Source organism: Acanthochromis polyacanthus, chromosome 16 (genome assembly GCF_021347895.1).
Source record: "Acanthochromis polyacanthus isolate Apoly-LR-REF ecotype Palm Island chromosome 16, KAUST_Apoly_ChrSc, whole genome shotgun sequence".
Taxonomy (NCBI): Eukaryota; Metazoa; Chordata; class Actinopteri; family Pomacentridae; genus Acanthochromis; species Acanthochromis polyacanthus.
The window spans coordinates 156781-178789 of NC_067128.1; the positions used below are offsets into that span (position 1 = coordinate 156781).

Below are 22009 nucleotides of genomic sequence, written 5' to 3' on the forward strand. Positions count from 1 at the left end.
AGGAATGCATGCATCAAACCCACTGTTTCATTGTATTGTGAAAATACCTGATGCTTCTGCATTTCTTTAGTTTTAATAAAATGTCACAAATCATCACTTTTTACTTCCCTGACTCATGAAACAAGGAAGTCCAGGCAAGAAAAATTAATGAAACTAGGATCAGATAGCTGAAAAGAATGTGTTGCATGCAGAGGTGACATCTGGCATCGTCTAACAGAGAAACCTGTTTTTTTTTTATTGTTTTTGAGATCTGCCAGTTTTGATCAAAAAGATTGCAGCTGTTCTGCTTCATGTCCTACGAGTCGTAAATTGGTATGAAAAGAAAGCTCTCTTCTGAGTAAAATAGACTTTAAAGTGTTAAATTCCCAACAAAGGGACATTAATTACAAAGTCTCTATTATGTTTCAATGGAAAACACTGACTGTGTAGAACTGAGACAACTGTGAAGTTCTAGTAATATCCGCTGTAGAAAAACACCATCTTTTATCAGGAAGTAAACACAGGTTGTTTAATTCAAAGGATATCATTTTTATATGGACCAAATAAGTTATGTAAACGGTCTGTGGGCTTGTTAGAACAACACAAAGGACATCATTTTGAAGCAGAACAGCTGTTGATTGAGCAGATTATACCTGTTCTGCTTCTTGAGAAAAATGCCGTTTTGCTTTGCACATGACAAGTATTTCAAGAGTTGCCAATCTAAAAGCCCTGTTGTTTTTTTAATTTCATTTTCACACCAACAACACTATCAATTACAACACCAAACGGTGTGACACATGAAACTGTAAAATCTATGAACCTGCAAAGCTCCTCTTGTATAACACAATAACTGTCTTATTTGCCTTCTGAAACACTAATTTCAAGCATTAGCAACTGAAGTTTGAAAAATAGCGCAAAGGAAATCAGTGCAGAAGTGGATTACAAATGTACTAACAGGACAGAGACATTACGGACAAACTGGAAGCTGGTGGTTAGCATTTTCATGTGAACATTAGGTGACAACTAACTAACATGAGGTTACTGTGATGTATTTTCACCTGTCATCTGCCACAGACCCAGTGGACTTTGAAATGCTCGTTGATGTACGCATCCCAGTTTCCATTGTGCCATCAAATTTCATTGATATATTCAGACAAACTCTGAGAGGTTTCTCCTTTCCCCAAAACCTTTCGGACTCACTACAATTAACAGACATAAATTTCACCACAGGTAAGAACCTTCATCTTTCTTATTGCTTTTGTACCTAGTTGTTGTATTTAATGTTGTTTTTAATTAATGAGTGATATGTAAACTGTCGATTGCCAATTTTTAAAGTTTGCTATCCAAACTCAACTGGAGAACTGCAGTGTTGGTGTGAGGAACAGTTTGCTTGGTCATGGGACAAGTGTGACACCTACAGGCCATGCGGTGATACCACCACACAGAGCTGTGGGTGCATTAATGGACTTCCCTCTGATGGAACGTTTTGTGAACCAATCATAAGTAAGCATTGCTGTCTTGAAGCTGTCGTTAGAACCTCGACACCATTTCAAGCTACTCTAGTATTGCTCCCCAGATGTCACTCCATGTCCGCCACCAATTTCTGTACGAAAAACATTTTGCTGTGTTTTGGATGGAGGCAAAAACTACAAAAAACATCTAAAATAGCTTTAATTGGTGCTAACTGCTGTGGATTTATTTTATTTGCAGTATTTTCAACAACACCAATGATGAACACAACACCAGTGATCAACACAACACCAGTGATTACAACACCAGCAACGACTACACCAACGACAACACCAATGACAACAACAACAATGGCAACACCAATGACAACAACAACAATAGCAACACCAATAACGACAACACCGACGACAACAACAACGACAACGACAACACCGATGACGACGACAACCCCAGTAACGACAACAGTGTCAGTGACAACAACATCAGCAAACGTTCCAGTTCAAGAGGAAAATTTGACCCTTACTATAAACATTGTTTTCGATCCTGCATACAGCGATATGAGCAGTCCAGTTTACCAAAGCATTGATAATGCTGTAAGTTTTATGCATCTTCTGTCTCTGGAATTGAGTTGTTTCATAGTGTTGATCCACTAAATTTATGGTATTTAATAATTCAGGTTTGCCAATGTCACTGTCTCAAACAGATTCAAACACAATCCAAGGCACACATCCCAAATCTACGTTCAGCACAGATAATTGGCTTCAGGTAAGTCCAGTTTTGTTCCTTTGCCTTTTAGTATGAAATCAGTTTTGGAGATTAATTGGGAATATAAAATATAGCCTAACCCTATACTCTGCACTCTTGTTTCTTCTCATTGCTGTGCCATGATAATTGCATTTTTGACTTGTCTACCATCTTTGAATGTCCCTAGGATTTACAGTTTCCACCGAGCTCTGACTTGTGGGCAAACAATCAAAGCTAATATTAGCCACATCAGTTGCACAATGGATTTTCCTATTCTTGTGTCAACACTGGCATCAGTAATAAAAGTAATCCACTGAGCGTTCAGTTCGTCTGATGCTGGAAGTGCATTAAGACTCTTGTGTTTACAATTGCAGCCAACAGCAGCATTTGGTGTAGGGTTAGTGGTGGATGAATCCATCCACCCAATATCCAAAGTTAGCTAAAGCCTAAAGTCTAAGCAAGTAAACTAAACCACCATCCCTAGAGGGCAGGATTATACAAAGCTTGAGCTGGACAACTACTGGTTCTTTAGGTGGAACTTACCAGCTGAATATAATTCTGAGCTAGCAAGGTTAGTTAAAGCTAGCAGGCCATCTACTTGTAGTGGGGATTGAGGAGAGGGCATAATTGAGCATCTTTATATCTTAACAACTTTTACTTTAGACCTCCAAATTTATGACAAACACAACTGATAAACACAACACTACTTGATTTTCCCACTATGTGACTTCTCAGACATCACTGTGCAGCCTAGCATCCTCACAGAGCAGCTAGCATAGTTTCACAATCTTAGCCCTGTTTGTGGATTTAGTGTGTATTAAGTACGTCGTTGATGCATCTTTACTCACTTTGTCCAAGTTTGTAAGAATTTGAGTTTGTGTATTAAAGAATGCTTAGAATGCCTTTTTAATAGATGGGCAATGATGATTGACAACAAATTTCCAGAGTAGGTCCTAAATGAACAACATTACATCTGTTCGTGGTTGGATTTTCACTGAGATTCAATTTTGTACTGCAGGAGTGGAAGCACCATCGCTACTTATGCTGTCAGTGCTCCTTCTATTGAAAAAAATCAAACAGACGCACTAAAAACTGGCATATTTAAAGAGCTGGTCGCAGAATACCCTATGATATTTGACAGTAAGTCAGGCTTATACAGTTGCAGTTCATTTTAATGTCACATTTGCAAAATATTATTGTTTTATTCTATCAGAAGTATCTGATCTTTGTGTACAGATTATTGTATAATAACTGGCTGAACGTTGTGTCTGCTTTATTTAAAGGCGAGACACCCTTACAGTTTAATCCAGATGAAGTATTTTTTGAGAAGAGTGTGACTGTGACATGTGGCCCTCCACCAGAAGATCTCAGTTTTGGTACCAGCTGGACTGCAGAATGGAGGCGTGACGGCGAGCTCATCAATGAAGACACAGAGCACAGCTTTTCAATTCAGGATGGAGCAGCAACATTAACTGTGTTGAGGTTTTTTATTACTGACAATGGTAAGAAATACATGGAGTGTAGTGTAGGCAGTGGTGACATTCTTAAATCACACACATCAAGAAGAAAAAAGTAGTGCAAAGGAGTGTTTTCTTGGTGCATTAACTTCTGCAAATTCAAAACAGTGCAGAAACCAACACCAACGATGTCACTGTATTCATCATTTAGCCTGACACACAATTAATAATAAAAGAATATGTCTGACTGCAGTACAGCAATTTAACCTTTGTTCAAGAGTGTACCAAAAAATAAGTCTGCAGGTTGAAATGTATCAATATATACTGCCATACAAACAATGTTGTCACTGATTAAAGCACCAGTAGACTGCTTTCAGTATGTCCTGCCATTCATGAATACATCCTAGTATTTGTCAGTCTGTTGTGTTACTGTGTGGTAAAACAGCAGTCAGATAAGAATCTAACACCTGCAGGGAGTTGAGAAAAGTCTTTTAGGAAATATGAATTCTCTTGGTATTAGTCTTTGCTAAAGGGTAGAGCACAAAGTAAAGAAACTGCAGTGTGGTGTATATCCCAAGAGCAAAACTATATTAACTCACCGTCACCAGTAAGCAAACTCTGGGGTTAAAAAATAAATTAAAAACTGAAGACAATATAAGAATACCAACAACTGCAGTTCCTTGAGGCTGGCTCCAAAAGCAAATCAATGCCCATCTCTACTGCAGAAATAAACATTCTCAAAATTGTTTTGGTCTCTGTAACTAATTTGCACATTCATGAAAACAATACAGGCGATGAACATTTATTAAACTCACCTGTTTAAAAATTATGCAGGTACCAAAAGTCCTGTCTGCCTCAGCTCAACTCAGCTTTACTTCTACACTTATTGTTGAATTATCTGGGAGTTCAAAGTGAGACTAAAATCAATAGGTGGCATCACCGAGGCTCCACTGACCTAGATTCTTTCTTCTATTCTATCTCAGTTATTGTCACAGACTTACTATCCTGTAGCATTACAATCACAGGTAACACTGCTGTCAGCTCAGCAGCTCAGTGCATGATGTCTTCATCTAAAACACCACAGAAACAATTAGAATGGCAGTAGGGTTCTCGCAGTACATGAGAGAAGTGCCCGGAGTGCTGCAGCATCTCGCCTGTTTTGCTGTTTTCCACTCTTCTGCATTTAATACATTTAGTAAATAATAAAGGAATTACGTTAGAATGCTGTATTGAGTCTAACTTGTCCTAATACCAAAATAACATGAATCTGCTAGGACGAACGAGTAAAGTTTCAATATGTGATTACACTCGTGTATCCCTCTGGATGACGTTGTTTATCAGACTTAGTGCATTTACGCGTGTATATGTGTTACATTGTTTATTTATTTCTATCTAGAGTTCAGAATTGCATGACTCCTCTGACGAAGAGTATGTCCCAGACGCCCCAACATCTTCCTCCAGAGGACGGGCATCTAAACGAAGCCGTCAGGCGGGCTATGGAGGCCGTAGTCGGGGAGCGACGCGAGCACCCCGAGCCAAAAAACGTCCTGCAGTCTCTTGGCCTGACAAGCCGTGGGATTGGTAACTTTTCTGGAAGTTGCTGAGCCCTGATGCTCTCTCCTCCACAAGCAAAACAAATGTGCGCGCGGTTGCGTAGTGCGTAGCTCGCCCACCTCTGCATGGGCGTGCTTGCTGTGCGCGTAACCGTTGATTGACAGCATGACAAAGCTGAAGCTTGAACTTGATTGGTCGGCAGCGACCGGCGCTTTTTGGAATAACATGGGGGTCTATGAGAGGAAGGCGGAGCTCAGGAATAAATTTTCATATCGCGTTATTCTAACTTTATATTATAGTATCGAACTACACTAACACATTTAATCTTTGTTGAACAATGATACATAAATTGAAAACAAATGGAAACTCCGGACACGAGCTTTAAGGGAAATCATCCATACCTCTCCGTCTTGTCAGCAGTGGTTTTAAAGACAACAGTATCTAGAGAGATGTGGGATTTGGAGTTACACTGATATGCTTTTACATGTGATGCAGCTCAGAGACTAATTTGCTAGCTACCCAGCAAACTTCCTGTGAATCAGTGTAAATGTCTGCCTACAGAATGCCTAAATTACTATTTTCAAATGAGGGATTTAAGATGAAACTCCCTTTTAGGACTACACATGTATCAGAAGTTTATCAAACTGGATTAGGCTACTTACCATTAGATAACGTCAAGACGTCAGATGCATTTGTCAGAATGCGTTAAGCACCATTTTCACCATCTAACCCATCATCCAAAAATGGCTAAAAGAACTTAATTTTAGCCATTTTTGTTGCACTTAAAACAACATGTAAGAGATTACACATAAACAAATGATACAAATCTGCAGTGAAGAGGGGGAGGCAGACAGAGAGATCGCTGTAACACGACTTTATTTCCTTTCTGTTAGTGATCACCATAAATAACATCTTGAAAACTGTTACACTGAAATGCAGGCCTACTTAGACAATTTGTGACCGGCTACTGAAACTGAATTAGGGTTAGGGTTAGGCTTGCGGTTAGCATAATGCATTTACTTACAGTTGCTGTAAGTACACTACACTACTCTACACTCTCACTTCATGTTGCAACTCACTTGCCACAACATGAAAGTGACCCACAAAACCACAAACCTGAAAGGATTAAAGCATCACTTCACCTCAGGTTTAACCCTGAGTACTCTTGAAATTGTGACATGGATAAATCAATGATGGGGGATCTCTTTATAATTAGGGATCTTCAACTGATACTTGATTGGCAATACTCATAATGATGATCACCTTTAATTTCAGGACTCTATGAATGCAAGCTGACACGGGCAGATAATTCAATTTTTCGACAAAGATCCAATGAAGTGTTCAATTTCAAAGAGGCACCACAGATTCAAGTGAACCCGGTCAGAGAGAATGTGCAGTGTGGGAGTGGAAATGTGACACTGCGGTGCTCTGTCAACAGTCCCTACAAGGTTGAGTTTCTGGGAATTCCTTCTGCAGGTAGTTGCATTTCTGTCTGCAGCTCCAAAAGGCTAATCAATCATTAGTAATTGACCTTCTAATGACTGATTGATTTTCAAGCTTTTTGTAGATAGTAAATGTTTATATTGTACTTCTCTAAATTCAGTTTTGTTTTGTTTTTTCAGGTACAGGTAATGTGGTCACATATCAGTTTCAAGTTCCTGCTGACTGTACAAACCAGGAAAGGAGGTTCACCTGTCGAACGATAACCAATCCAGTATTTGAAAAAGAAATTATACTGGAGCTTTCTGCAGAAGGTGAGTACTCATCCAAACTTTACAGCGCATTTAATACAATTAAACTCAAGATATGTTTTTATGTAATTACTGTAAATACTGACATGAAAACCTTCTTTCTCTCTAGAATTTGTATGTGATGATCGAAAATTTGGTGTTGGAACTTTAGATTTCAAGGCTGTAGCAGAGTGTGAAGACAACAAGGTGGGAGAAAGGACAGCAGTTTGTATGGCGAATGGTAAATTTGAAGATCAACAAGACAGCTGTGTTCTTCAGCCCGTCCAAGATCTGCTCGAGCAGTCTGAGGTGAGCTACTTCTCCAGCTCTTTCAGACACCCAATGATAGCATCAAGAAGAGCAAAATCAAAATCAAGGTTAACCCTAACCTTAGACCTAACCCCTCCTTTTTGGCAGTGTTGAGGAATAGATTCTACATTAATTCAAATGAATCAAGTGGTCTGAAAGGAAACTAGACATCTGCATCTCATTCAGTCCTCAGACCTAAAAACTGTAGCTCATGAGTGAAGTCAGTCATTGAGCTTTTTGTCAGTGATATTTTCAAAATAAAGCATTTTGTTTATTTGTTGGAGATTTTTTTCCTCTTCCAGATTTCTGCCATAAACACTTCAACACTTTCAGTTGAGTGAACGCTGGCGCTTTTGACTGCCACTACTCACCGGCAACTTTTAAGTGTTTTTTACGGTTTCTCCAGCCACATTTCAACCGTTGCTCTTCTCGGCTGGGAATCTTAACCCTCCTCTACCCTCTGATGCTCCTTACATCTGCTGTCTTTGGCATGTTCCTTAGTGATTGCTGTGATAGCAAGCTAACTACTGCCTGCCTGCTTGGCTCACCACCCAGCTCCACGTCTTTGGTTTTCTCTACCGGTTAAATATGTGGGCTAGCAGGGCTTTTGTGTGGTCGCTACTGGTCTGGACTGTCCTGGTTCTTCTCCATCTACCGGTGGAGGGACTACTCCAGTTTTCACCGGGGGAGCTTCTCAGGGTCCGCTTCCAGCGGCACAGATCTCCTCCGGCAGCTCTGTGTCTCCACCCGGACATCGGCGTCCAGCAACGCCCGAGGTACAGCCACTGTGGTTCTCGGTGGGGTTTCCACTTCACTGGCTCCAAAGGAATTACTTCCTTCTGGTCCTCCACTCGCCGATCACCCAGAAACACCGGCCGAACTGTCAACCAGAGTGTGTTGGCCCGCCTGGCTAGGTCAGCTAATGCTCCTTTCTCCATCGACAACACTGGCGTCAGCTTCAGTCTGCTGAACATCCGCTCCCTCACGGGCAAAGGCCATCTCGTCCAGGATCTCCTTACTGACCGTAAGCTCGATTTTCTCTGTTTAAATGAGACTTGGCAAATTCCTGGTGACTTCTCCCAACTTAATAACTCCACTCCTCCGGGGTTTGTTTACATTTGCAAACCTCGCGGAGGAGGCCGCAGAGGAGGTCTCGCGATACTGTACCACGAGAAGTGGAAGGTCGTTCCAGTTTCTCTGCCTCCTCTCTCATCATTAGAATGCCTGGCTTGTCAAATCTCTGGACTCACTCCCACAATCATCGCCACTTTGTAACATCCCCCCAAGCCTCACACTGACTTTTTAAATGAATTCTGTGGCTTTCTCACCCACCTTTCCTCTCTCTCCCCAAATGTTATTCTGCTGGGAGATTTCAACATACACATGGACAATATTGTTCTCCCCCTCACCAAAGACTTCTCATCATCACTCGACAGTTTTGGTTTTCAGCAGTTCTCTGACTTCCCCACACACATAAAAGGACACATCCTGTACTTAATTTGCTGCTCCGGTCTCACCCCCTCCAACTGTACTGCCGATCAGCTCCTTATTACGGACCATTTCCTCCTCTCATTTGATGTCTCCTTCCATCTCTCCATTTCTAAGATCGCCCGTGCCATTGCATTCTGCAACATCAAGGACATTAACATTGACTCCCTCTCCTCCTCCTTCGCCACCTTGACACCAGACTCTTCCTCCACCCCTGACGATCTGGTCAACCTTTACAATAACTGCCTCACTAACATTCTCAACTCACTTGCTCCTGTCAAAACCCGCTCTGTTTACTTCACTCGGTCTGCTTCCTGGTTCACTCCCGATCTCTGTGCCATTAAATCCAAAAATGGACAGCTCGAAAGACTTTACAGGAAATCTGGTCTCACCATCCACAAAGACATGTATACTGCTCAGCTATCTTATTACAAGGACTCAATTTCTCTAGCTAAATCAAAATACTACTCTGGACTCATCTGCTCAAATGCAGGCAACACAAAGACTCTCTTTTCCGTTTTCAATAGTCTCATCCAACCCCCCGACTCTCTACCCCTCCACCTCTACTCCCATAACACCTGTAATGCTCTCCTCCAATTTTTCAACGAAAAGGTCTTAAAAATCCACCAACATCTTGGCTCCACAACCTCACCCCTCCCCTCCTCTGAACTTTCTCCACCCTGTCATCCATTTTCCACTTTTGAACTCCCTGGTCCCTCAGTAATTTCAGAGTTTATCATCAAGTCCAAGCCTTCCACATGCCAACTGGATCCCCTCCCCACAGCCCTGGTCAAATCCTGCCTCCCCTTTCTGCTCCGCTTCATTTCAGCCATCATCCATTCCTCACTGTCCTCTGGTATTGTTCCCACTCCCTTCAAATCTGCAGCTGTCAGCCCTATCCTTAAGAAGCCTGGTTCAGATCCCAACAATTTTAATGACCTTCGCCCCATTTCTCACCTTCCCTTCATCTCCAAAATCCTAGAGAAAATTGTTGCCTCTCAGCTCCACATCCATCTCACGCAAAACTCCCTCTATGAAAAATTCCAGTCCGGTTACCGTCCCCACCACAGCACTGAAACAGCCCTGATTAAGATCACAGACGACCTCCTTATGGCATCTGACTCTGGTTTACTTTCTATACTCATCCTCCTTGATCTGAGTGCAGCCTTCGACACTGTTTCCCATCCCATCCTCCTCAGTAGACTTTCTTCCATCGGCATCACTCACACCCCCCTTCACTGGTTTCACTCCTACCTCACTGGCCGCACTCAGTTCATTCAGCTCAAGTCCTTCACCTCACAGCCCTCCCCCGTCACTTAAGGTGTGCCCCAGGGCTCCTTCCTGGGGCCCCTCCTCTTCATCATATACCTCCTCCCCCTTGGCAATATATTCCGTAAATATGGTATCCACTTTCACTGCTTCGCGGATGACACCCAGCTCTATCTCTCCAGTAAACCTAACTCCACCCTCCCTCCCTCCTCCCTCACACACTGCCTTTCCGAGATCAAATCCTGGCTCACTGCAAACTTCCTCAAATTAAATAGTGATAAAACTGAACTACTTCTAGTTGGTACTAACTCCTCCCTATCCAAAGCTGACAGTTTCTTCCTCACCATAGACAGCTCCACAGTGTCCCCCTCCCCTCAGGTAAAAAGTCTGGTTGTCATCCTCGACAGCTCACTTTCTTTTCACTCCCACATTAATAACGTCACTCGGTCTGCTTATTTCCACTTACACAATATTAATCGTCTCCGCCCCTCCCTCACCCCTCATACCACGGCCATTCTAGTTCACAGCCTCATCACCTCCCGTATAGATTACTGCAATTCCCTCCTCTTTGGTGTCCCCCAGAAGTCCCTTCATAAACTCCAACTGGTCCAAAACTCTGCAGCCCGTATCATCACCCGTACTCCCGCCTTTCACCACATCACCCCCGTCCTCCAGCAGCTTCACTGGCTCCTGGTCCATTTCCGCATCATGTTTAAAATCCTTCTGTAGGGACTTCCGGCTTAGCGGGGTATGGGGTGAGACGCGTGTTGGAGAACTCCTGCAGAGATAATTTATTTACGTCATTTATCGGCACAGTTTTTATCACTCTTACGGCTTGGGCTTGAGCTAAACTCTCTTCAGCTCTGTTACTTAGGCCTTCTACAGCTAATATGCCTCAAAAGAACACTAAATCAGTAAATAACTCTCAGTCTAACCTGCGGCCTGGTGTTCGTGCTGTGCCCTCGCCCCTCGGTGATTCTCCTCCACCAGAGGTTACCCGCTGCACGCCGCCTCTTGCTGTCGATCTCACCGAACTCAAATCTGAACTACTTCATGCTCTTCGGAATGATGTTACAGCTATATTCAAGACGGAGCTTCAAGCAGCGCTGAGTGACAATTTAACGTCTATTAAGTCGGAACTGCTCACTCTTAAAACGGATCTATCTGTTAGTATTTCATCCATGAAATCAGATGTTGCTGGTCTCAAAGCTACCGTTACCGAGATGGAGCAGTCTCTTTCCACCTGTTCGGATGACATTGCAGCTCTTCAGAACAAAGTTTATGACTTGTCAAAAGAATGTGTGAGGCTGGACAACAAATGCGAGGATCTCGAGTCGAGGGCGCGCCGTCAAAACATCCGCATTATTGGTGTCCCAGAAGACGACCCCGCTTCTCTGTCTGCAGCCGGTGTGTCCAAGTTGTTGGTGGAAGCTTTCAAGTTGGACAAGGAGCCAATTGTTGACAGGGCACACCGAGCTCTAAGGCCAAAGCCCAAACCCGGTGAGCATCCCCGCGCTATAATAGCGAAGCTTCACTACTACACAGATTGCGCCGACATCCTCAGGAAAGCGAGAGAGTTGCAGCGTATTAAAGTACGCAACATGACAATCTCCGTCTTCCCGGACCACACCGCTAGGACGGCGCGGGCTCGCGCCGCCTTTAACAATGTCCGCCGGCAGCTACGGGAAATAGAGGGAGTCCGGTTTGGTCTGCTGCATCCTGCCCGGCTGCGCATAACCCACGGAGGCCAGCAGCGGGACTTCACATCGCTGGGTGAAGCAATGGCATTCATCAAGACATTAAAAAAAGACACTGCACCTTAGTTTCCTGGGTTGATCCCTCCAACATGTCACAAAATATGACTCAAGCCCTGTGGTGAGTGGCTAAATTCATTATAAATGACTTTGTTATAATCTTTTCTTGGATATTGGCTGTCTATGGACACAAAACTGTTAAAATTCAGGTCTATTCAGGTTTCTCATAGACATGGCTTTTTTTATTATACTATATTCATATAGTTCCACGTTCCTGTGTTATTGTATCCACCATTGTGGCAATACATATATTATCCTCTGCTTCATTTCCTAGTCATTGCAGTCATAATTGGTTAACAGTTAAAATTAAAGCTCGGACTGCTGGTTTAGAGTGCCTTATATTTTATACACTAAGTTTTATTCTCTGCAGATGCTCATTTGTTGAACTTTGCTACATAGTCGAAAGCATCTTTTTTTGAGAATGGCTCCTTTTGGAGCCCGCACGGTTGTTCTTATTGTTTGGGGATTGGAACATCTCATGTGCGGGTGGGTGGGTGGTGGGTGTAGTTGTTTGGTTCTTGGGTCATGTCCCTATATATATATATATATATATATATATATATATATATATATATATATATATATATATATATATATATATGGGTTTGTATTTCACCTTGGTTTGTTTTGTTTTTCCCTTTTTCCCTTCCCCTATGTCTCCTTTTGTGGTGGGTGAGACAGTTACATTATCTCTTAAACAACTCTGTGTATGAACAATAGTAATTTGCACAACCCCGATATTGGCGCAGACATTAGATTCGTAAGTTGGAATGTTAAAGGCATGAATAATCCAATTAAGCGATCAAATGTGTTCTCACATTTAAAACATCTACAAGCTGACATAGTTTTCCTTCAGGAAACTCATCTGCGCAATAGAGATCAATTCAGACTTAAACGTCCATGGTTGGGGGATTTCTTTCATTCGAATTTTGATTCGAAATCAAGAGGTGTGGCAATTTTGGTTCACAAAAGAATTAATTTCTCTGTCTCCAAGACAGTAACAGATAAAAATGGTAGATTTCTGATTGTTGCAGGAACATTATATGGCAACCCCATACTGTTTGTAAATATTTATGCCCCTAATTTTGACGACCCTAATTTTACAGATAAGCTATTTGGCAGCCTTCCTTTCTTAAATACTCATCTTTTGATAATTGGAGGGGATTTAAATTGTGTTATTGATCCTTCTTTAGACCGCTCAAATCCTCGTTCTTTGACACAGTCTTCTATGTCAAAACCAATTTCTGATTTTATGGCCAAAAATGGGCTTGTCGATCCTTGGAGGTTCTCCAACCCTCAAGCAAAGGAATTTTCTTTTTTTTCGCAAGTACATCAATCGTATTCACGCATTGATTATTTTTTTGTCGACGGCACCTTTCTCCCCAAAGTGACTTCCTCGTAATACCACCCAATTATTATTTCAGATCACGCCCCTTTAACGGTAAATATTAAATTTTTTGATCGGCCCCGTTACTCCTCACCCTGGAGGTTTAATCCATTGTTGCTCTCTGATGATGCATTTAATGTCCTAATATCATCCTCAATAGATGGTTTTATTGCTCTAAATAAAAAAGACTCAATCAGTTTTTCATTACTGTGGGAATCACTCAAAGCATATTTGCAGGGTCAAATAATTTCTTACTCTGCATACTCTTATAAAACCCGTAGGGCTAAATTACAGGAACTCACAAATAAAATTTCAGACACAGATCGACTAAATTCGGCTAACCCTACTCCTAATTTACTGAAGCAACGTCTTGACCTTCAATCAGAATTTGACCTAATAGCAACAACAGAAGCTCAACATCTTCTACTACGTTCCCGCACCAATTATTATGAATATGGCAATAAATCAAGTAGATTATTGGCTCATCAATTAAAGAGACAAGCTTCATCCAGATTGATTCCTAGCATTAGAGATTCTACTGGTTCGCTCACCACTGATTCATCTGCTATCAATGCTGTTTTTAGATCTTATTATTCCTCTCTTTATAAATCAGAATTTCCACCTGATTCAGCAGAGATGACCTCTTTCTTCGAGAATCTCAATACTCCCATTGTGGATCCAGATGTAGCGAATGGGCTTGATGCTCCTCTTAGTTTGCAAGAAATTGTTGCAGCCATTAAATCTTTGCAAAGCAACAAGGCCCCTGGTCCCGATGGATTCGGTGTCGAATTTTTTCAAAAATTCACAGACAAACTAACACCTCTTCTTTTGGCAATGTATAATGAGTCTCTTGATCGTGGGTCATTGCCCCCGACCTTAACCCAGGCCTCTATAACCCTTCTTTTAAAGAAGGGCAAGGACCCTCAATCTTGTATGTCTTACAGACCTGTGTCTTTATTGAATGTGGATGTCAAAATTTTAGCCAAAGTGCTAGCAACTCGTCTGGAAAAGGTTCTTCCTGTCATTATATCAGAAGAACAGAATGGTTTTATCAAAGGGCGCCAGCTTTCTTACAATGTTTGTACACTTCTGAATGTTATTTTCTCTAAAAATTCTTCTTTGCTCCCTGAAGTTGCTATCTTGATTGATGCCGAAAAGGCATTTGATCGTATTGAATGGAATTATCTCTTTGCTACACTTCATAAATTTGGATTTGGTAATAGATTGATTATCTTGGATTAGACTTCTTTATACCTCCCCCCAAGCTAGCGTCCACACGAATGACACTCAAGTTATTTTATGTTATCTCGTGGCACTCGACAGGGGTGCCCTCTATCCCCCTTACTTTTTGCCCTAGCGATTGAGCCACTGTTGATAGCTTTAAAATCTCTTCCTCTTTTTCATGGAGTTTCTCGGTCTGATTTTGAACTTAAATTGTCTCTTTACGCAGATGATTTGCTTTTATACGTATTGGACCCATTAACCAGTGTTACATCTATACTATGTCTGTTAAATAATTTCGGCTCCTTCTTTGGCTATAAAGTCAATCTTCATAAGAGTGAATGTTACCCCATAAACTCTCCTGCTTTACTTCTCAAACAATCCGATATTCCTTTTAAACTTAGCCTTTCGGGGTTTAGATATTTAGGAATAAACGTGACCCGCACTTTACCCTCTCTTTATGCCGCAAATTTTTCCCCACTGGTCAATCAGGTGAAGGCAGACTTGCAGAGGTGGAACTCTTTACCACTGTCACTGATTGGTAAAATCAGTGTAGAGAAAATGTCTGTTTTGCCTAAATTTCTTTTCCTGTTTCAATGCATTCCTTTGTTTCTACCCAAAGCATTTTTTAAATCGCTTCACCAAATGATCACCACTTTTTTATGGGGCGGTAAGACTCTCAAAGTGCGATATTCACTTTTGCAAACGCTTAAATTTAATGGGGGTCTTGCATTACCCAATGTTATGTTTTACTACTGGTCAGCACACATTCATAAATTTATATATTGGCTTCAGGCTCCAGGATTAATACGGTGTAGATTAGAGGCTCAATCACTTACTTCGTCTTCTTTGAGAGCCTTACTCTTCTCCTCCTTACCATTGAATCCCTCTAATTTTACAAATAATCCTGTGGTGCTTTCCTGCCTTAAAATTTGGTTACAATTTAGGCGTCATTTTAAATATTTGTCACCATCCACATACATACCCATAATTAAAAATCATCTGTTTCCCCCATCACTACTTGACTCAACTTTTATGATTTGGGATAATCGAGGCATTAAGCACTTCAGGAATCTTTATAAAGATGGTATCTTTTCCACATTTTCAGATCTGAGGTCAGACTTCACTTTACCTACTTCCCACTTGTTTCGTTATTTCCAACTCCATCATTGTGCTTCTACTTTGTTTCCAAGCTTCCCTTATCTTCCTGCTAACCAGCCATGGGACGATCTTCTAACTTTGAAACTTGATCAAAAATCTCTTATATCGAAGATATATGCACAATTGATGACATTTGATGGTGGTGTGGCTGTTAAAGCACAAGCTGGTTGGTCGCAAGAGTTGGGTTTAGATCTCACTAATGAGTTGTGGGACAAAGCTGTCCTTAGCATACGGTCTAGCACACCTTGTGCTAGGTTAGAACTCATCCAGTTCAAAGTGGTACACAGAGCCCATTTATCAAAATCCCGATTATCTGAAATCTATTCCAGTGTTGCAGACCTGTGCAAAAGATGCCATGGTTCTCCATGTAATTTAAGCCATATGTTTTTCTCTTGTCCTAGGTTACAGAAATTTTGGAGTGATTATGCTACGATTATGTCTAAGATTTTGGGGAGAAATATTGTTATGGGTCCCTTTATGGCGATATTTGGGCTCTCTGTTGACTCCTCACATATTAATCACACTCAGTCAGACGTATTAGCCTTTACGTCTCTTTTAGCAAGACGTCGAATCCTTCTATCATGGAAATCCCCCAAACCTCCATCCATCTCCCTCTGGCTTCAGGATGTTATGTTCATCCTTAAATTGGAAAAAGTAAGGCTCTCTGTAAGAGGTCGTTCCTCTAAATTTGTTCATAAATGGAAATCCTTCATAGATTATTTCAAATCAATGCAAACTTTACCCCCAGATTGATTCTCCTCACCCCCTACTTCCCCCTTTTCCCTTTTTTTATGTAGTTTTATTCTGTTTATATATTTTATTTATTTATTTATTATTATTATTACTATTATTGTTAAATCTCATTTAATTTTTATTTTATATATGTTGCTACCCATACTTCTCACATTGCATATTTGTTACATTTTAATTTTATTTAATTGTACAGGGACTGTGTTCTACTGTTCATGTTTTTGATCCCCCTTGTGTGGGTTTGGTGTTTTGAGTTGGAAAGAAAAAAAGAGTGGGATGTATAAAACATGTATATCACTATGTTTCTATATGTATCTACTGTTACATTTCCTGGAAAAAAAGATTAATTAAAAAAATCCTTCTGTATACATTTAAAGCTATCCAGAACCTCGCCCCTCCCTATCTGTCTGATCTCCTCCACGTTGCCACTCCGTCTCGTTCCCTCAGGTCCTCCTCCTCCCTTCACCTCTCTGTACCTTCTGCCCACCTCAGCACCATGGGGAGCAGAGCTTTCAGCCGCTCTGCTCCCCAACTCTGGAATTCTCTCCCACCAGACATCCGAAACATTCCCTCTTTAACCCAGTTTAAGTCACGACTCAAAACTCATCTGTTCAAATCTGCGTATTCATTGTAATTCATTCATTGTTTTTTAACTGTTGTGTACTTTGTGTCTGTTTTTATTTATTTATTTTATTATGTTTTATCCTCTATAAAGTGACCTTGGGTGTTATGAAAGGCGCTGCGAAAAATGTATTATTATTATTATTATTACTTCATTGAAAACTCATAACACATTTTGTTACTTGATTTGCCGCATGATTGGCAAGAGCCTATTGATAACTTAGCTTTGTCTGAGTTTGCAGGTATGTCTTTGTAATTTGGATGAATTCAAGGAAGAAAGTTAACCATGATTGTATTTCTTTTTTGTTTTATGGTCCTACAGACCGTACCATACAGATAATTGAACAATACTACAGGTGACTTGAAATTGGTACAGTAAAATTCATTATTGTTCTGTCTTCAAATACAGTTTTTGAACAACAATTCACTGCCAGGATTCTTGGACCACCTCAGCAACGTCACGATCAACTTCACTACAGAAGTTACTGAATCTCCTGCATCCATTACTGCCATTGTTGGCATCCTCAACAACATAGCCAACACATCTTCATTAACAAATATCACAATAAGTAGGACTACAATGGAGGTATGTGAATTAGTCTGCTGACCTTTACAAATTCTGAACACCACATCTTCTCAGACCTAGTATATTATTTTCTTTACGTTTAGGATGTTCTGTTGACTGTGGGTGTTCTCACCACTGCAAGGAACTCATGGGACATTCTAAACGCCAACGACACCAGAAACAGCTCATCAACAAGAAGGAACAGTCCCCCAGCTGAAAGTGTCAGCTCAATATTATTGCAGTCTCTTGAGACGATAACACGACGCCTTACCAATGACACATTCAACATTGAGACGCCTTCCATTCTGTTGAACAAAACTACCTTCAACAACACGTTTAATGCTGACTTTAATTCATCAGTGGAGATAAACATAACAGAGCCTGAGGGAGGAAATGCATCAATCACTGTGTTAACATTTGCCTCAATGGACAACGTACTTCCTGCAAGAAACGAAACCAACTCATCTCTTAACATTATCAACGGCAGAGTTGTACTTGTTCAGTCAAATACCAACATCAGTAACATTTCTTTCGTGTTTGACATTAGAAACAACAGCTTGGTGGATCCAAAGTGTGTTTTCTGGAACTTCAGCCTCTTTAATGGTCTTGGAGGGTGGGACGATGAGGGCTGCATGTTGGGACCCAACAACGACAATAAAACTGTCACCTGCAACTGCAAACACCTGACCTCGTTCTCCATCCTGATGTCTCCCTACAGTCGAGATGACCCTGGATTGGACTATGTAACCTACATTGGAGTTGGAATATCCATGGCATCCTTGGTCATATGTCTCATCATTGAAGCTGTCATTTGGAGAAAAATAAGGAAGAACAACACATCCTACTTACGTCACGTCTCCATTGTTAACATCGCTGTATCCCTCCTTACCGCAAATATTTGGTTTATCATTGGGGCAGCCATTTCTGATGCAGAGGAGAAAAACCCACCAGCTTGCTCTGCAGCTACCTTTTTTATCCATTTTTTCTACCTAGCCCTGTTCTTCTGGATGCTAGCCTCAGCTTTGCTGTTGCTCTACCGTGCAGTCAGTGTATTTGAAGGGGGGTTGTCTAAAAGATCCATGTTGGCTATTGGATTCTGTCTAGGCTATGGGGCACCTCTCATCATTGCAACCATAACCATAGCTGTAACTGCACCCGAAGGAACATACATTCGAGATTCTGGGGTCTGCTGGCTCAACTGGGAACCGTCCAGGGCTCTACTAGCATTTGTGATCCCTGCACTGTTAATAGTGGTGATAAACTTCATGATCCTGCTTGTGGTGATGTACAAAATTTTGAGGAGAAGGGTCGCAGGGGACGCTACACAAGCAGGTGAGAAGCATGCTCTTGTGGTCATTGCCAGGAGTTTGGCTGTGCTCACACCATTTTTTGGATTAACTTGGAGTCTGGGAGTCGGAACTGTGGTTGCCCCAAACAATACTGCAATCCATTATTCATTTGCATTCTTCAACTCACTGCAGGTACAAATTCAGTTCATATACTTATACTCAGTATATGCTTATACTCTCGTACTGCAGTACTGACTAATGTTTAATGCACTGTAAATGATTAGTTTGCCTTATGTGATTGGCTGATTGTGTGATTAGATTACCCTCTTAGCTGACATTGCTCTATGTGTCTTTATAAAGGGTTTCTTCATATTGGTGTTTGGAACACTTTTGGACAAAAAGGTACATGGCGGGTTTATCTGTTAACTGTTTATCTTTCCTCTCAATGCCAAGTCTAATCTGGAACACCAGAAACTCTCTTTGGACACCTTCAAGTTGCCATAGACTGTTGACAGATTAAATACTTCAAAATACAGAGATACACCTGGAACCTTACCATTACTGATTTGGCACAGGCTTGAATGGAACAAACATGTAGAACAAACCAGTCCTACCCTCTGGTTTCAATTAGCGGATAGCCCCCTATGAACTTAGATCGTTAATAATATCTAGCTAATGACTGAATTATTATTGTAGAAATATACTGTTTATTTTACAAAGTGATCTTCCACGATTCCCATCTATTTTTCAATTAATTGGTGAACTCAATACAGAGCCCTTAAGCGGCCTTCAAAATTTAGTGCGGCAAAGGCACCTCATGCATAAAGTTTGAAAGGTAATCACAGATTCCAACTTTCTAGATCAATAACTCATAAGGGAAATGTTAAAACATGAACAATACCTTTTTCCAACCGTGGTTAGGCAAACTAGGAGCTACTGCTTAATTTTCCAAACGTTCCACATTCTCAGCACTGGTCTTACAACCAAATGTGAGACAAATGTACAGAAATCCCCAAATGCAACACTGAAAAGACACAAATAAAATATTACTTCATACACCAGAATAATTTCACACATCAGTGGTGTTTTGCTGGTTATATTATAATACTTTGAGAAACAAAGGCTGTCACACCTTTCATTTTACCACAAAATTGCTAAAAGTTTCCACATTTGAACTTCACCATATCTTGAAAACACACTTGATCAAGTCTTGTAGCAGTGCTCTAATTCTTTCATTTACTTTTCAGGTGCGGTCAGAAATAGCAATAAAGTCACAAACGTCCAGAAGTGGGACAAGGGTAAGAAGTGTTTTCTCAGTCATGAGATCCTTTGCTAGCAGCTCACTGGTTGGTTTTTAAATGTTGTGGATGTTTACGGTTTTCATTCTGATCTTGTTTCAGAGCACCAGTGGTGGAAATTCATCAAGTGGACTGGGGTTTTTGTGGAAACTGAGAAGAGGAAGAGGTAAAGGAGTCACAGTTCATGTTTGTTTTAGGTGTGCTAGTGAGTTAGAAATTCTTGATTCTGGTGCAGTCAACATTTGGATGGATTCCTGTGAAATTCTGACAGTGTCTCAATTTACATTGTGAAAATCTTGTTTTAAACATTGTAAGCACAAATCAAGCTCTGCAAAGCTCCATTTTGTCTGTTAGCACAGTATCAGCTGCTTTGCTTTGCCACTGCCTGATTTGTTTTGTTGCTGGTTTTTCAGATGGGTACAACGTGTCATCTGGTGCATCCGCTGAAAATCACTCTTTATCCAACACTTGATAATCTGTGAAATCAGCACTGGCCAATCAGAATGACTATTAGCCAAGGAAAAGCTGGGTTTGACATTTGGAAAAATTAACAATTTATTAATTCTTTCATCCTCTGAAAATTATATTTTGTTTTACATGTTCTTACAACAACAGTATATAAATGCATACCAGCAAAATATACACTGCATAATATTTGTTCAATGCATAGTACTGAATGTAATGTTTTTTTTAAGATATTTCATGTGAAAGTCAATAGCTTTTTGCACTTTGTAACACTTGTGTTTGTGTGTGTTTACACAGGCTGTGATAAAATACGATGAGAGTTTTCATTTACACTGTCTGTCTTGCCATTTAATATTCATTACACTAATCTGAAGTAAGAAGAGACTACAAAAAATATACCGGTAGGCTTTTGTTTTAGTTGACTGTCCACATCAAATCAGTTTAACAGGGCAAGACTGCTGGACACAAATCAGCAGTCAGAATGTCAACTTGGCCTGGACAGTCCTCAAAATAGTTCCAGAAGGTTAGCCTATGAGCAGGAATTCCCCTTTTTTATTGATAAGCAGCATGTGCTGTTTGTGTTAGCACAGTTATTGACAGATATCAGGTCAGAGGTGCACTTTATTTAAGCTTCACACACAATATACTAAATGCATGTTCTGTTTGTTATTTGACAATTCTACAATTCCATTTAGCGGACGCTTTTATCCAAGGGGACATAAATCTGAGAGTAGAAACAACATGAGGTACCTCACTGGACATCCCAGACAGGGGTGTTAGTCACTGAGTTATCCAGATGTTACCCATTTGTTGCCATAATATATGTGATATAAAGTATTTTCATGTAGTTTTAACATGCCTAAATTTTATCTGTAATGAGTAGTGTATAATAAACCTTCAGTATGTTTTCAATACATAATTATGTCTTGAATTTGTTGAACAACATATGTATGAGTTCTTTAAATTATGTATTTGTGTTGAGTGATTATGCACTAGAAATTACAATTAAAGCCTTTTAAAATCCATCTAACCTCGTGTGACAGTTCTTTGGCGTGTTGCTTTGCATCTTCTAAATGTTTCTACATGTAAGAACAGAGAAGAGGGTCAGTGGCAGTATTTAAAATTCTTCAATTTTTATTTTGAAGAACAGATATTCCTCCACAGTGCAGTTCTCTTATTGATGGCACCAATTTGTCTTTCAGGATTCCCTTATACTTTGTTGCAGTTATTCTACCCTTTTCCTTTGCAAGTCTGCTGCCAAGGAGCATTCCGACATCATGATGCTGCCTCCACAACCCAGTCTCACATCAAATTGTGACATAGTCACGTTGGTCCACAATGCAAAACGTTACAATCTCACAATTTTGGCCTGAAAATTGTGAGATGCTCACGTTTTGTCCCCCAATTCTTTTCTATGGGGCTGACGAAGGGTCATGTG

The 22009-nt window shown here is 40.7% G+C and overlaps 1 protein-coding gene and 1 long non-coding RNA gene across 2 annotated transcripts; both read left to right on the top strand.

Annotated features, from left to right (window-relative positions):
- The first annotated feature begins 1696 nt into the window (after nt 1-1696).
- On the top strand, nt 1697-19234 carry LOC110946716 (adhesion G-protein coupled receptor F1-like). Its single transcript, XM_051937020.1, has 8 exons — nt 1697-2042; nt 2153-2214; nt 6643-6680; nt 6827-6832; nt 7065-7243; nt 17364-17540; nt 17624-19000; nt 19169-19234. The coding sequence occupies exons 1-8, from the start codon at nt 1707-1709 to the stop codon at nt 19232-19234; spliced, it is 2241 nt and encodes a 746-aa protein (XP_051792980.1). The 5' UTR covers nt 1697-1706.
- An 819-nt stretch (nt 19235-20053) lies between these two features.
- On the top strand, nt 20054-21575 carry LOC127530278 (uncharacterized). The gene is made up of 3 exons (XR_007936739.1): nt 20054-20106; nt 20209-20272; nt 20520-21575. It is a non-coding gene; the product is annotated as an uncharacterized LOC127530278 (long non-coding RNA).
- Nucleotides 21576-22009: the final 434 nt, after the last annotated feature.

What these genes read in the sequence shown, in the direction of transcription:
- LOC110946716 (XM_051937020.1), top strand. Translation starts at nt 1,707, where the DNA reads ATGATGAACACAACACCAGTGATCAACACAACACCAGTGATTACAACA. An exon ending in ACCAAAGCATTGATAATGCT is followed by an intron (nt 2,043 to 2,152) that starts GTAAGTTTTATG and finishes TGTCTCAAACAG; the next exon opens with ATTCAAACACAATCCAAGGC. An exon ending in ATCTGCTCGAGCAGTCTGAG is followed by an intron (nt 7,244 to 17,363) that starts GTGAGCTACTTC and finishes CTTCAAATACAG; the next exon opens with TTTTTGAACAACAATTCACT.